The following is a 14,419-nucleotide window of genomic DNA, read 5'->3' on the forward strand; positions in this document are numbered from 1 at the left end:
AAACACATATATAATTACTTATTGTTTTTGTGATTAATCACTATGCTTTAATTATGTTCAATTTGTAACAATGAAATTAGGGGTCACCACAACATGAGGAACTGTATTAAAGGGTCGCGGCATAAGGAAGGTTGAGAACCACTGTACTAAAGGGATATCACACTCTCTGAGCCAGTCGTTTCTGATTCCTGGTGTTCTGCTTTCGTCTTTGCTTTAAAAGTTATCCACCTTCTGATGAGTTGGCAAGGCTAGTGCATGAGTGCTGGTGTGAGTCTCATTCTGTTCTTGACCTAAGATGACTCTGGGCAAGCCCGTGTTTGGATAGTGTGATTTGCTCAAGCAGATGTTTACGGAGCACTTAATTATTCCTTATCCTCGTCATTCTTTTAAGACAATTATTGTGACATTACAAAGCACAGCTCACGCCATGGCATCGTTCACAAAGAAGCTGCGTCAGGGTAAGACAGTGCCCTCCTACCTAATCGCCAGGTTTGACTTTTCCGTTGAGGAGGGGTGAAAATCGTTGCTGACCGTCTGTTCTATGCAAGAGCTTCGCCAGGGCAGACGTACCAAAAGTACAGTTGTGTAATCTGGTGGGGCCTGACAGCCTCAGTTAGTCTTCAGGATGGTATGTTTTATAAAACCCCTGTTTGCTCAGGTAAGGAGTGAGTTGCTTTATTTGTGCTGGTGATGCCTATACTGTGGACAGCAACCCACCCTTTAGAAGTTATCTATCATATAAATGTTGCCAAAGTTAAGGATATTTTAGGGGAAATAGAGGTTGACTAGCTAGTCCTCACATGTGTACCTTTGAGTTTGAAGATTGTTGTAATGTGAGATTTAATTTTTTTTAATCCATTTGGCTAATTTGAGTCCTTATGTGAGGAGTGACTATAAAATGCTGTCACTTGTGCAGCCGGGGCACCAGGGGGCCTAGGTCTGACTTCCAGCTTGGCCAGGTACCAGTCACTAGACCTTGGCAAGTTCCTGAACCCCTCTGATCCTCAGTAAAATGGTATGGCGAAGCCTTTCTCACGCAGTAGCTGAGAGACCATATTACACAATGTGGGTGAGGTGCCTGGCACCCCACAGGCGCCCAGCACATGCCGTCGGGCCCAGTGCTGGTGGAATGATGTGGCGCTCATGGCATAATGCCTGGTGATTGCTGCTGTTCTTCTGCTTTCCGTCCCAGCCCAGAGCTCCTGAGCTCCAGGCCCAGGTATGCAGCTGCCTGCTGGATGTCGTCACCCCAAATCCACCCCAACATCCTGGTTCCCATGTTAGTCATTGGTCCTGCCAGTGCGCCCAAGTGAGGGGCATAGGTGCTCTCCCAGACCTCTCTGTCTTCAGTGCTCACCCTGCGTCCATTCTGCTTTCCTCACTCTTCCTGGGATTCTTGAACTTGTCTAATTCAAAAAGAGAGCCTCTGGCCCTAGCTAGTTTGGCTCAGTGGATAGGGGTCGGCCTGGGGACTAAAGGGTCCTGGGTTTGATTCCGGTCAAGGGCACATGCCCCGGGTTGCGGGCTCAGATCCCCAGTGGGGGACGTGCAGGAGGCAGACAATCAGTGATGCTCTCTCATCATTGATGTTTCTATCTCTCTCCCTTCCTCTCTGAAATCAATAAAAATCTTTTTTTTTTTTAAATAAGAGAGCGAGAGCCTCTGTTCTCTTTTCCTGACGTGACTGTAGTAGCACCGTAGCCTGCCTCCCTGCCGCCTGGCCCTGAGTCAGTCCCCACCACCACCAGGCTGATCTCTGACAGTCAGGTCAGGTCTTGGAGACCAGCTTAGGACCCTTTACTGTGCATCCTTGTCTTCAGGATGAATCCGAACCCGTCTGTGAAGTCCCTCGTGATGTGGACCCTGCCCTCCTTTTCCTCTCGGGCCTGCCCAGCGTGCACCCTGTAGGACTCCCACAGGGGCCCACCTCCGGGGCCCACGCATGTGCTGTTTTCTGCCCGCAGTTTCTCTTCCTGGCTCCCTCCAGCTGGCTGTGTCCTTCTGGAAGTACCTGGAGGCCTTCCTCACACCTCCCAGGCAGGTTAAGGTCTCCCTGGAGGCTTGTCACCCTCCATCTGCCACTACCTCCCGACCAGTCTGTGTGTGACCGAAGCACAGGGGGCTTTTATCCCTTTGTCCTGGTGTCCATAAATGTCCTCATTAAGCTCATGAACCTGCGCCAGTCCCTTCTCTTGAACAGCTCAGCCACCAGATGTGTCATGGCCTAATCCACTCTATTACTTGTCACATCATGGACCCAGTGAAGTGGCCTCTGCATGTGGATACCATGCCACTGTGTGGTGGGTACCCTGAGACGGGCCAGAGCACAGTGCTTAAGAGCTGGGCCTTAGAGCCGGTGGACTTGGCTTTGCGTTCCATTCTCCCTGCCGCATGCCTGCAGTCTGGTTCCGGTCTCAGCTCCTGACCACACAGCCACGCTGCTATGGGGCCAGCCAGGGCGGGTCAGAAGCCAGGAGCATCGGGTCCTCCCGGCAGCTGCCTTCCTTCCGGAAAACCAATAAACATACGGGTTTATGCCTCCAGCTTCTGGGAGCTTGTCTATCGTGAGTCATCATTCTTGAGTCCAAGCAGTTCCGAGGTGGGTGGGGGTAGATGCCTTCTGAAACTGGGTGAAGCCATGGAGATAACGTCTCCCTGCAGCCAGCCTCTGGTGGTGACACTCGTTCTCAAATAGTGGTGACACTCGTTCAAGATTCTAGGAAATGAGTTCGGGGGCTGGAGGACGTCAGGCTGCTTTCGTAAGGAAAGGGTGTCGACTACGCGTGCTCTGTGATGCTCTAACACACCCCAGCCGCCTGCCCCTACGCCTGCTCTCAGGACTGGGCTGCGGTAGGCCTTGGTTGGGGTCTCTCACGTGTCAATTTGAAAGCCCCACTGGTGATGAGGGTTGCTGCAGGGCAGGGGACCCACATTCTAGGAAAGCTGAGGACTGACCTTAACGAGGAAAGGAGGAGGTCGGGAGCAGAGCTCGGGCTGGGTCAGGACCCCTGGTTCTGAGGAGGCCCGTCCAGCTTCGTCCTTTATTTCCCGGCCAAATGTTTCCTGACCCTAAGATGCCTTTCTTTTCTCATTGCATCACTGGAATTATAAATTCTCAAGTTCGCCAAGACTTCTTGGGGAAACTCTGCTTATATTCGCCCGCTATTTCGTTCTTTTGAGTTAGTGGTCATGCAGTTGATATGAAGTGAACTTCAAGGATGTGTGGGGCTAGCCCAGCCGTGGGCAAACTACGGCCCGCGGGCCGGATTCGGCCCGTTTGAAATGAATAAAACTGAAAAAAAAAAAGACCGTACCCTTTTATGTAACGATGTTTACTTTGAATTTATATTAGTTCACACAAACACTCCATCCATGCTTTTGTTCCGGCCCTCCGGTCCAGTTTAAGAACCCATTGTGGCCCTCGAGTCAAAAAGTTTGCCCACCCCTGGGCTAGCCTTTCTCCTTGGGGATTGCGTATGATATTGTGCCGCCTTGGTCGCCACCTAGCACTCGGGAGCCTCGAAGAGGCAGGCGTTTTACTTTCTGGCCAGAAAGTGAAGAGCAGGGCCTGCTGGCTTAGGCAGCGCAGCGGCCATGGCCTGGCCCCCCAAATCCTGACCCTTGCCTTTGGCAGTGGCTGTGCACGTCTGCCGAGTGAGTCATGATCATTTTAGGATACATCCTGGAAATTTCCAATGTTACTTAATAATGAGGTTCAGAAAGAGAAGGGTTAGATTTGAGGAAGTAGCCACTTTTTAAATGCAGTCTTTATATGACAAGTTAATTTCTTACCCAACTTGAACAAATTCAGATGTTGGAAATCTACAGTTTAAACCAAAGGTAGAGCTAGGAGAGTACTCTGTAGTTTGTCTTCAGTCAAAATCGCTAGAGTGGCCTGCTCTGCCCTCCTCTTGTCCTCTTTTTCTGCACTCATTCTTGCCTTTCTCAGACCTACCTCAGGGCCTTTGCACGTGATCTTACCACTCCTCCAGATTGCAGGTAACTTGTTCTCTCGCTTCCTTCAAGGCTCTGCTCGAGTGGCTCCATGTCAATGAGGCCTGCCTTAATCTCCTGACGTCCTTCAAGGCCCCAGCACTCCCCACTGCTCTCACCCTGCTTTATCCACACAGCTGCTCACTGTCTGACATTGTTTGTCTATTTATGTATTTGTTTAGTCCGTCTCCCTCCACTAAAGTGGGAGCACCGTGAGGGCAGGAACTTTGTCAGTTTTGTTCCTGGGTGTATCCCTACTGCCTAAAACAGTTTGTGGCATATGGATACTATAAATATGTATTGAATAAGTGAATGAAGGAATAAGTCAGATTTTTTTTCACTTGGTAGGGCCTTTTTAGATCATGGACTAACCTTATGTTACAGATTAGGAAACTGAGGCACAGAAAGTAATGTGGCTTATTTGAAATGAAATGGAATCATTTAAAAGCTGTTATAACTCTTGAAAAGACCTAGGAATATAGGTGGAGCATTCTGGTTGATCGTCAAGTAGAAAACAGATTAACTTAAAAATTTAGCAAAAAGAGACAAGTCGTTGTGTGATGGCAAAGCTTTCTGATACAGAAGGCAGACTCATGTTCATTTTTAAAGTGTAAAGTGCACCTTGCACGTAAATAGAAAAGAAAGCTATGTTGGTGGATTTGGTTTTACTGTTATAAAGCCATTTCTTTCTCCACCTCCCTCCTTCTGCACTACTTTTTCTTTTTCATTCTCTACCAAAACAGGCAACGGCTCTTATCACTTCTCTTGCAAAATTCTTTCGATTACAAGTACCACATTCAAGAGATCTTTGTTTTGTTTTTGTTTTTTTAAATTACTTTTTATGATTCTAAGAGGATCAAAGAGGCAATCTGGTCTCTGGAAAAATTCAGAGACACTTGGGCTACTCCTCTTTCCTAGATGCATCTGCAAACAAGTGATTTCTCGCTCCCCGCTTGGCGAGAGAACCAAGTTAACAGGCCGTGGTGGTTTGCTGGCCTGAACAGTCCTGACCTCAGTCTTGTTTATGCTCACATAGACATCCTTGGAATCTCACTTTGGTCAAAAAGTTGTTTATAAGTAGAATGACGTTCGCATACATGACCGTCCGTTTAGGAGTGGGACCAATTAATTTCTCTTTAAACAAACAAACAGAAAAAGCAACATATCTAATTTTTATAGTGAACTGAATTGAACTCTAGAGATGTAGTGATATTTGCCTTTGGAGTTGGAAGCCATGATAATTCAGGTGGGTGTTTTTAGGAAAGTGAGAAGAGAGGAAGAGAGGCAGGTAAACCACATGAAATACAGAAGGAACTCTTTTTGTTGTTTGCATACATTTTAAAAATCTACTTTCCTGGAAACTGACACGTATGCACACTCTGTACCCCCTAAGCCCCGTCCCCTCCCCCCAGGTAGCCCCATCCTCCCACCCCTTGCTGACTGGCGTCCTGCTGCTCAGGGTTCCTCCTCTCCTCTACTCCTTCCCACAGGTGCATGGAAAGCCTGGGGTTGGCTGTAGGGCCCACTCATCTCTATGCCTCTCTATGTCCTTGGGCAACATAAGAGGATCCAACTCACAGCAGAGGCAGCTAAGTCTTGGACTTATATTCTCCAAAGGCAGGAAATGATCTGAAGAAGTGAATCTTATTTTATCTGATCACTGGAGTTTGGCTAAAGTCAGTCGAGTGTTCCAAACATCTCTACAGATCTGGCTGTGCCAACTCGCATCACAGTGTGGCATTCACCGTGGCCTGGGTGTCGGGTCTGAGATGGTCTCCTAGCAAGGTGATAGGGTAGCAGCGTTCTGCCCGTATGCTGTACTCAGGCTCCCTCCGAAGGCACACGGGCAAGATTGCTGCCTGGGCTTGGACGTTCAGTTTGGGTTACAGATGGCAAAGCCTACTACTGATCACAGAGGGATTTTGCCTGTGACTTCAGCTAATTGACCACTTCCCTTGCTCTGCCCATCCAGGTTCGCGATACACCCGAGCATGGGCTGAAATGGAACATCGGGTTGTAGGGCCTACCCTCCATGTGCAGGGGAATCTTGGAGACTGCAAGCCTGAAGGTCAGAGAGAGGCCAAGGGCAGTCCTCGCTTCTCCAGGGTTAGAGTCTCATCCACGTCGTTAGCTCAGTCAGGTCCTGTCCAAGATGAGAACATTTGGTCACCAGAGGCCATCTCAGTGTCACTCAGTGCGGCCTGTCTGGCAGACACGCAGTTTACGAAGGAAGAAATTCAGATGCCTGACAGACAGATGGAAAAGTATTCATCTTCACTAGCAAGTCAAGAAACACCCAAGATTAGCTTTTTAATCCCTCAATTTGGCGAATGGTAAAAACGAAAATTATGTTGCCTAGTTTAGGCAACTCCATTCACTGCTTCAGACAAGGGTCACAAACCTGGAACAGCCTTCCCCGGCACCCTGGTGCCGTGTGACAGGTGGAGATGGGCAGAGCCTCTCTCCCGAGGTCCTACTTCTAGGAATTGAAAGCTCAGAGTTTATTTTAAGGAAATGGATTAAGAACCTATTCAAAGAAATGTATGCAGAGGTTGTAGCATTGTTTGAATGTAAATATTTGGAAACAACCTACGTACAGATGGTCCCCAGCTTATGATGGTGCGGAAGCCACACATTCAGTAGAAACTGTACTTTGAGTTTTTAATTTCGATCTTTTCCTTCGCTAGCAGTAGGCAATATGCTACTGTCCCATGATGCTGGGCAGCAGTAATGTGATGATTTTGCCCAAGTAGGCGAGTGTGTGTGTTCTGAGCATGTTCTGTCGGCCTGGCTAAACTATGTTATTCAGCAGGTTAGATATATTAAGTGCATTTTCAACTTAGGATTTTTTCAACTTACAATGATTTTATCAGGATATAACCCCAACATAAGTTGAGGATCATGTGTATTTTATTAAGGATTTAAATAAATTGTTATATATCTGAATGACAGATTTTTATGGTATAGTTAAAAGTGATATTAAATATCATATGATTGCCCTATAAAGTTGTTTGTGGTCTATTGCTGAGTGAGAAAAGCAATTTATAGAACAATGTGAAGTTTATAAAATATCATGATTGCCCTGTAAAGATGTTTGTGGTCTATTGCTGAGTAAGAAAAGCAATTTACAGAACAATGTGAAGTCTGATCCATTTTGTTAAGAAATTCAAATACATTTTAAAATCATGTTAAATGAAACTGCAACCATAATACAGATTGACTTTTTTTTTTGTTCACCTGCATTTTTTAACATTTCTACAATGAGCATCTATTTCTCAGTGTAATATTTTTAAAGTTATCACCACCTACCAAGATGGGGTTCAACAACAAGCTTGATACCTGCTAGGATTCCATAGGAAGGAGAGGGGGTGGGGCTGGGGTGAGAGGAAGGGGTGCAGCTTGGATCGACTTGTATGAGTATGGAGTTGTCCATCTAAAGTTAAACATGAGCCACTTCACTGCGTTGGTGGATAATGGAGGACATGTTTTGGGGAGTAAGGTGGGTTTATCTAAAAAGTAATAATTACAAGTTTACTTTTAAAGAAATCCTCATCAGACATTATTAAAGAAAGAACTACATATTGTACTTCCAGAAACGTTATGGACTGTTTTATCTTCTTTTCAAAAGACATAGCTGTCAAATTCTCATTTTATAGAGACTATGCCTTCCTGTGTGACATATCCTTTGAAGATATTTATGTGAAAATTGAAATTGGCTGCTTCAGCTTTTAAACTAGTAATTAGTCAATGAACCCATTCTTATGGAAAATATAATTTGGGTTATATTCAGCGGTATATAACATAAAAAGTTAAAGCCCCTCCCCCTTATTCAATGTATTCTTCTACTTAGGGATAATCAATGTTAACTTTAATCTTTCTTTGTTGTATGCATTTTCAATACAGTGTTATATGTGTGTGAATGAATATATACTAAGAGTCTTGAAGGTTTTTAAACTTAAACTTGATTCTAGTATATATATCTTTTCTGTAACTTTTTTAGTGATAGTCGTTTACTATCACTAAGTGTGAGTCTGGGCTCTCATGTCTTATGTTGAATCTGAGCAAGGTGTTGTATGTTTGATGTTTATATTGATAAAGTTGATTTGCCCTTACTCTTGGGAATAAACTGTTCACTCAGGGCAGACTGTCAAAACTTAACCTTAAGTTGTTTTCCCAGAGCTTAGCTATCAGTCAGTTCTCTGGAATTCTGAACCCCATGGAAGGTTCAGTAAATGATTATAGGACTAAAAGTGCCAGAGGACTGTGATATGCCTACGTAGTACATTTTCAACTCCACTTATAAAGGATTTTACGTTGTTGTTTTCCCTGCCGGAAATTTGTATTTCATTGGAGGGAAAGTCAGTTCTAATTTCTTCCATATTCCTGTGGCCCCAGGCAGCCACTCTCCTCAGGGCCTGGCTTTCCTCGTCAGGGGAATCTCTGCAGAAGACAACATTCTCTGATTCCCGCTCACACGTCCTTATCCTCCGGAGTCAGCAAATCCCTAGGGTGGGTGATGGGTTGATGCCTATCCACTATGCACAGGTGAAGGTGCCTCTGCAGGTCAAAAGGTCAGTTGGCTGCAAGACTGGATGTAGTTGGGGAGGAACCCAGCTCTGGACTCTCTTCATCTTTTTGCTGGGAGCATGGTTCATTTGTTAAGTATCTCAGATCTGCCTCCCTGTGCCTGATATTTAATATATTCCATGATTTAACTTAAAAATCTGGTGTTTGACACTCTCTTCCCCATACCCACTCTTCCAGGCACAAAATGTACCTGTGATGGTCATGATATTTTATCAGTCACCTAGCTGGAACTCCAGGAAGGCTTAGCTTTGAAAGACTGTTTCTCGACCAGTTGTCAATTGTCTTGACTTTCGAAGGTGAACTAGATATGGCGAAGGGCTTGCGATGCAGGACATGTGTCTCTTTTTGGATTCCTTTCATAGAAGAACTGTTCGCCTGTCCCCCGTGACTGTCTGGTCAGCAGTCCAGCATCTGAAGGCAAGTGTTCAGGAAGGACAGGTCCGGAATGAGCTCCAACCTCCAAGCTGAGAAGATGCCATTTCCTCAGCTCTCCTTTCCTCTTCCTTTTTCCTTTTTTCCCTTTACCTTCAGGCCGTGCCATCTGATTCTGCGGAACAGAAAAGGCAGCAACCCAAACATATCTCCATACCTTCTCACTCTCCCCCTTCCAAAAAGATAGGGTAACATGCCACCCTCTCCTAAAAAATTCACACGGACTCTCTCTTTTATGAGATTGAATGGGGAGTAGGTAAAACTGAAACATGTAGGACAAAGCGGAGCAGAGGAGGATGGGAGATAAGAAAAGAAAGGGAGTGAAACCGGATCTGTGCTTAATGTGAATGTGGAAAGCAGGCAGGCTCCCTGGCCCGTTGGTAGGGTTCCTAGACTAAACCCCAATCTTGGGACAGTTTGGGAGTCAGCAGGAGCTGGTATTACTCAAGTTTGGGCTGGGGGAGGGTTCTGGGCAGGGGAGGAGGCCGAGGAGCACTAGATTCCACTCTGCATCTGACGGTTCCCAAGCAAAGGTCTTCCCCCTCCGAGCCTCCTTGGAGCGCTGTTGTGTGTTGGCTTTCTCTTGGGATTTCTAAGCACTGGGGACTCCTGTAAGGGGATTCGAGACAAGGGTCATAGGATGAGTGGAACCTTGGAGTGGCTCTGATTTCCAGAGCTCTCCTGGCTCATGTGGAGGGGTCGTTTCCCAGCTTCCAAGCAAATCCATTTGCGGAGGGGGGTGGGGGGCGGGTTGCTAAAACACACTGCTGCTCTCTCCCCCGGGGACAGGTAACAATGGCTGGTGCAGACCAAGGTACTGGGTGACCCCTGAAAAGAAGCTAAGGCAACTCCAGGCAGGCAAAACAACAGTCTTACCATTTCAGCTGCTAGTTTTCGGGGTGGGAAAGTTAAGTCTGGGGCAGCAGCATCAGTGACAGATCAAAGGGATAGCAGTATGATTGCTTTTTTAAATTTTTCAGAATTCCGTCAGTGGAATGGTTAACCCGTTTCTGAGCCCACAGGTTTGTAAACTGCTCCTGGAGACAAGCCAGCCTGTTTCTCATAGGTGTCCATATGGTTTTGTCCCTCCTGCCTGGCTCCGCATTTAGTGGGGATAAATAGCAAGTCTCTTGCATTTGTGTTCCACTTCATGTTAAATGCGCTCTCTCCTCAAACACTACAGCCAGTCTCTCCTTGGCACCCGGAGCTCAGTTGTATTTTTTCTCCTCCCTGAGATTCCCACTCACTTAGCCATTTTCTCTCCTTTTGCCTCTTCAGCTTTTGCTCCATCCACTGCTTTTCCATTCCAGCTGCCCGCCGTCCAGTGCCCGCCCAGGTTCCGTCTCACCTTCACCTGAGTTTCCTGCCTGGTTACCCCACCATTCCTCCTGGCCAGTACACCTGTCAGGGCAGGTTGGGACACAGGTCGCGGACGGACCAGCAGTCCAATAGGGCCCACAGGCGTGTTTGGTTGGCCATCATGGTGCACAGCCGCACAGTCGTTTACAAAACCTTATGTACCGACATTTATAAGTCAAGAGAGCGCATGTGAAAATCCGGATGGCCAGCCGTCCGACCTCAGACCTTGGCCGGAGCCAAGAGGCTGCTGCCCTTAGACGGGCACACACTGCCCAGGCTGCCCGGCCCCTCTGCTGCCCGCTCCGTGTAGGTTCCCTGCCTGGGCCATGTAGGCATGTGGGTTGTGACCCCCTCTCTCCTATGAACATGGCCCTCCCTTTTTCATACACTTTACCCACCTTTCCTGGTACATCGCTGCCTCCTGAACTAAGTGTAAGCTCCTTACTCCACAGTGTCCGCCAGTGATTCTCAAACTGAAAATGTGTCCGGAACACTTGGGAGATTAAAGACTGATTTGGTAATTCAGGGAGGACACTCAGAAATACTCATTTTTTAACAAGAAAGATCCCAGGTAATGCTGTGCAGATTCTAGGGCACATACTTTTATAAGCACAGTTCCAGTATGTTCCATTGTCCCTTGCTGACCTTTCTTAGTTTCAGTTCCAGAATTCCTAAAGAAGGAAGTGGCTTGGCCCAAATTGAGGCAGATACCTTTTCTCCCCCCACAGATGGCGGCTCCTACAAACCCCACATGGGACCAGGGGACAGAAGCCATTCCCAGCAGAGTTGCTGGCGCACAACCCCCTCTTTCCTCCGGCTTCTCTTGCCCCGTCAGGTGTCTGGCTTGTCCCTGTGCTGGTGGCCCCAGGAAGGCAGGGCTGCTTCTCAACCAGCTGCCTCTCCCCAGAACTAACTAGTCCTGGGCTTTAAGCACAGTAGATATACAAAGCCCTATTTCAGAAGTTATATGTGTACACAGTTAAAAATGCAAACCATGCAAAAGGATATACGGTAAGACTGAGCCCTCCTTCCCCACCTGATTTGGGGCCTCTGTCCCTCTTAGAGGAACCAGTCCCTTTTATGTCTTGATGAAGATAGGGACCCTGGAGAAGAGGCCCATTTGTAACTTTTTATCTCCATAAAGAGTTGTTTCCTATACATGTTTTTTTTTTCATTTTACAGTAATATGTTGATCATTCCACATCTATAAATGTGTGTGGGTTTTTTTCATTTTACAGTAATATGTTGATCATTCCACATCAGTCATCTCAAAATTATTTGAGTTGAATATTTACACATGAAAATCTTGGATTAATTAGGGAAATGTTACTATTCTTATCTTAAAATTAAGACTGTTGGGGAATGGAGTCATTAAAGAGTTTTTGCCCAAGGGGTAGGAATAGAGAGCAAGTCTCTGTCGCCCACCCCATAGTGTTCTGCTCTAAGTTGTACATATATGATTTCAAATTGCTGTTTATGTGTGTGGAGGCCACGAAAAATGTCCTCCCTGTTCACTGCTTATAATTTATGAAAAGAGAAGTTCTGCCCAGAGCTGGATAGAGGGTCCCCTGCAAACCTAACTTGGAAGTTTGGGCCTTGATGCCACCACAATATTACCTTAAAGATTCCCTGATGTGAACACTCCATTGTTGTCAGATACAAAACTGAGTCAGAGACACTTCTGACCAACACGTTTATCGTTTACTTACATTGCTGCAGAGACTTACAACAGAAAGCAGCGGCTTTTAAATCCCCATTTCCAAAGTCCAAGTTTTATACAGTTGCATAATATCACCTGCTATGGACCTCTTACCTCCTGTCAAGCAAGTCACGGTCCAGCTCAAAGGTCTGTTCAAATATTCAGGATTTACCATGAGATAATTCCTTCATTTCACTTATTACTATTTCTTATCAGTGGCAAAATGTTGGAAAATTGTAGAAAGAAGACGAAAGAAATTTGGGATTTTATGCTCTCTTAGAGGTGAATGCTGGGTTTCACAATAGCTTCACAGAAACCCATTTTATTTGCTAAGATCATTCTTATATTCATTTATATCCCACCTCCCTCTCTGAAAAGACAATGATTTCTTGAAGTAAATGTGTACCATAATTGTTATACAAAGCAAACACTCCTCAAAATAAATGAGGTCCAGCTTTGAGAGTAGAAATTAAATGTCCTTGTTCCTTTTCAGGGACACAGAGCCATCAGGAAACATGAGCAACCCATTTGCACACCTCGCTGAGCCTTTGGATCCTGCACAACCAGGAAAGAAATTCTTCAATTTGAATAAATTGGACGATTCAAGATATGGTAGGTACATGGCTCTATGAAGTAAGTGCTGTGGCAGCAATTGATATCTCATTTGCATAGTAATTATGCTATGTAATTAATTACCTTTTAGGAGAGTTGAAAAAGGCATAGCAGAGAACAGATCTTGGATTAAGCTTTATAAACACACATACCTTGCATTGCTCATTTTTAAGTAGTAATAATGATGATATACATGTAGCATTTATATAGCATTTTATAGGGTATAGAGTGTTTGTACATATGTATTATGTCATTTAATCTGAGTAACAACCCTAGAGATCATGTTTATAAAGTGTAATAACTGCTAAGGAATCTGAATTCCCAGAGAGAGTCAATGAGATGGTCAAATAACAACTTTGTGATTACGCAGGATAGGACAAAAACACGTCTTTTTTATTCCAAATCCTGTGCCTTTCTACCTTTATACTCTTGTCTTTTCCAGATAATATTGGGGAATAATTTCATATATCAGGATGGAACATTTCCTTTTTAAAGGAGCAAAGTAGTTTTTCTTATGAATTACCATTGTTTTATCCTAGAAATCCCAGTTACCACACTATATGTTGTTTGGGATTTTATTTCCTTGGAGAGATGTATGTTACTATACTTTGGTCTTAATTACAATAATTGTAAAGGAGTTATTTTCTCATTTCTTAGACACTAGTTTTCATGAGAAATATTACTGTGTGTATGTGTGTTTTACTTGCTAACATATAATACATTAAATGTCTACATTGGTTTCTTTCATGATGATTTGTAAGGCAACCATTTATTCTGAAAGAATTAACTGTAATATTTTGTTTTTGCCTAGTGTGTGGGTATTTTCTAGTACTGAATTTGTCTTAAATCCATTCAATATCTTCAATACCTTCATATTTTAAACTTTTAAAATCAGTTTACATTTACCCTCTTTCCCAGTTGGAAGAATAGTCTAATGCCTATATCAAGACTAGAGGCCCGATGCACGAAATTTGTGCACGGGTAGGGTCCCTAGGCCTGGCCAGCGATCAGGGCCGATAGGAGCCTTCCAGCTGCCAGCCAGGGCCTTCCTTCAGGCTGCCAGCTGGGGCCTTCCTTCATTCTGTGCCACCCCCTGGTGGTGAGCACATGTCATAGCAAGCGAGCGAACTCCTGGTCGAACTCCTGAAGGGACACTTTGCATATTAGCCTTTTATATATATAGATTACATAGAGATGGGCTTTAAAGCTCTCTTATGATAAAGAGTCTCATGATTTTTGTTTGTTTTGTTATTCTTTCTCCTTTATCCTAGGACGCTTACCATTTTCTATTAGAGTTCTCCTGGAGGCAGCCATTCGGAACTGTGATCAATTTCTGGTGAAGAAAGATGACATTGAAAATATCCTAAATTGGAATGTCATGCAGCACAAGAACATAGAAGTGCCATTTAAGCCTGCTCGGGTCATCCTGCAGGACTTCACGTGAGCCTCATGTCACTTTGCTCTCTTCTTCTCTGCCTCCCTTGTCAGACTTTAAAGAAAGCTTTAAACAAAAAGCCAGCCACAGTGACTATATAATTTATTACCCAATAACCAGACACTTTTGAAAACGAAAGGGAACTACTGATCTCAGTCAGCAAGAGCTAGTTTCAGGCAAGCTGGGATGTGTTCCCGCCGCCTCTTCCAGTGACAGAGGTCACTCACTGTCTTGGTCTTGAAGACTGCAGTCCCTAACGTGCCAGCGAAGGGGGAGAGACATAGGAGTGGAGCTCTCTTGGA

At 45.1% G+C, this 14,419-nt stretch overlaps 1 protein-coding gene across 1 annotated transcript in view; it reads left to right on the plus strand.

Annotated features, from left to right (window-relative positions):
- The first annotated feature begins 12,563 nt into the window (after positions 1–12,563).
- Positions 12,564–14,419, plus strand: part of LOC102247221 (cytoplasmic aconitate hydratase) — a 44,051-nt gene continuing 42,195 nt past the window's right edge. The window contains exons 1-2 of the mRNA XM_014536323.1: positions 12,564–12,682; positions 13,954–14,122. Of these exons, the coding sequence (XP_014391809.1) occupies positions 12,586–12,682; positions 13,954–14,122 (266 nt within the window). The 5' untranslated portion in view covers positions 12,564–12,585. The remainder of the gene's footprint in view (positions 12,683–13,953; positions 14,123–14,419) is intronic.

Source organism: Myotis brandtii, unplaced genomic scaffold (genome assembly GCF_000412655.1).
Source record: "Myotis brandtii unplaced genomic scaffold, ASM41265v1 scaffold1603, whole genome shotgun sequence".
Classification (NCBI taxonomy): Eukaryota; Metazoa; Chordata; class Mammalia; order Chiroptera; family Vespertilionidae; genus Myotis; species Myotis brandtii.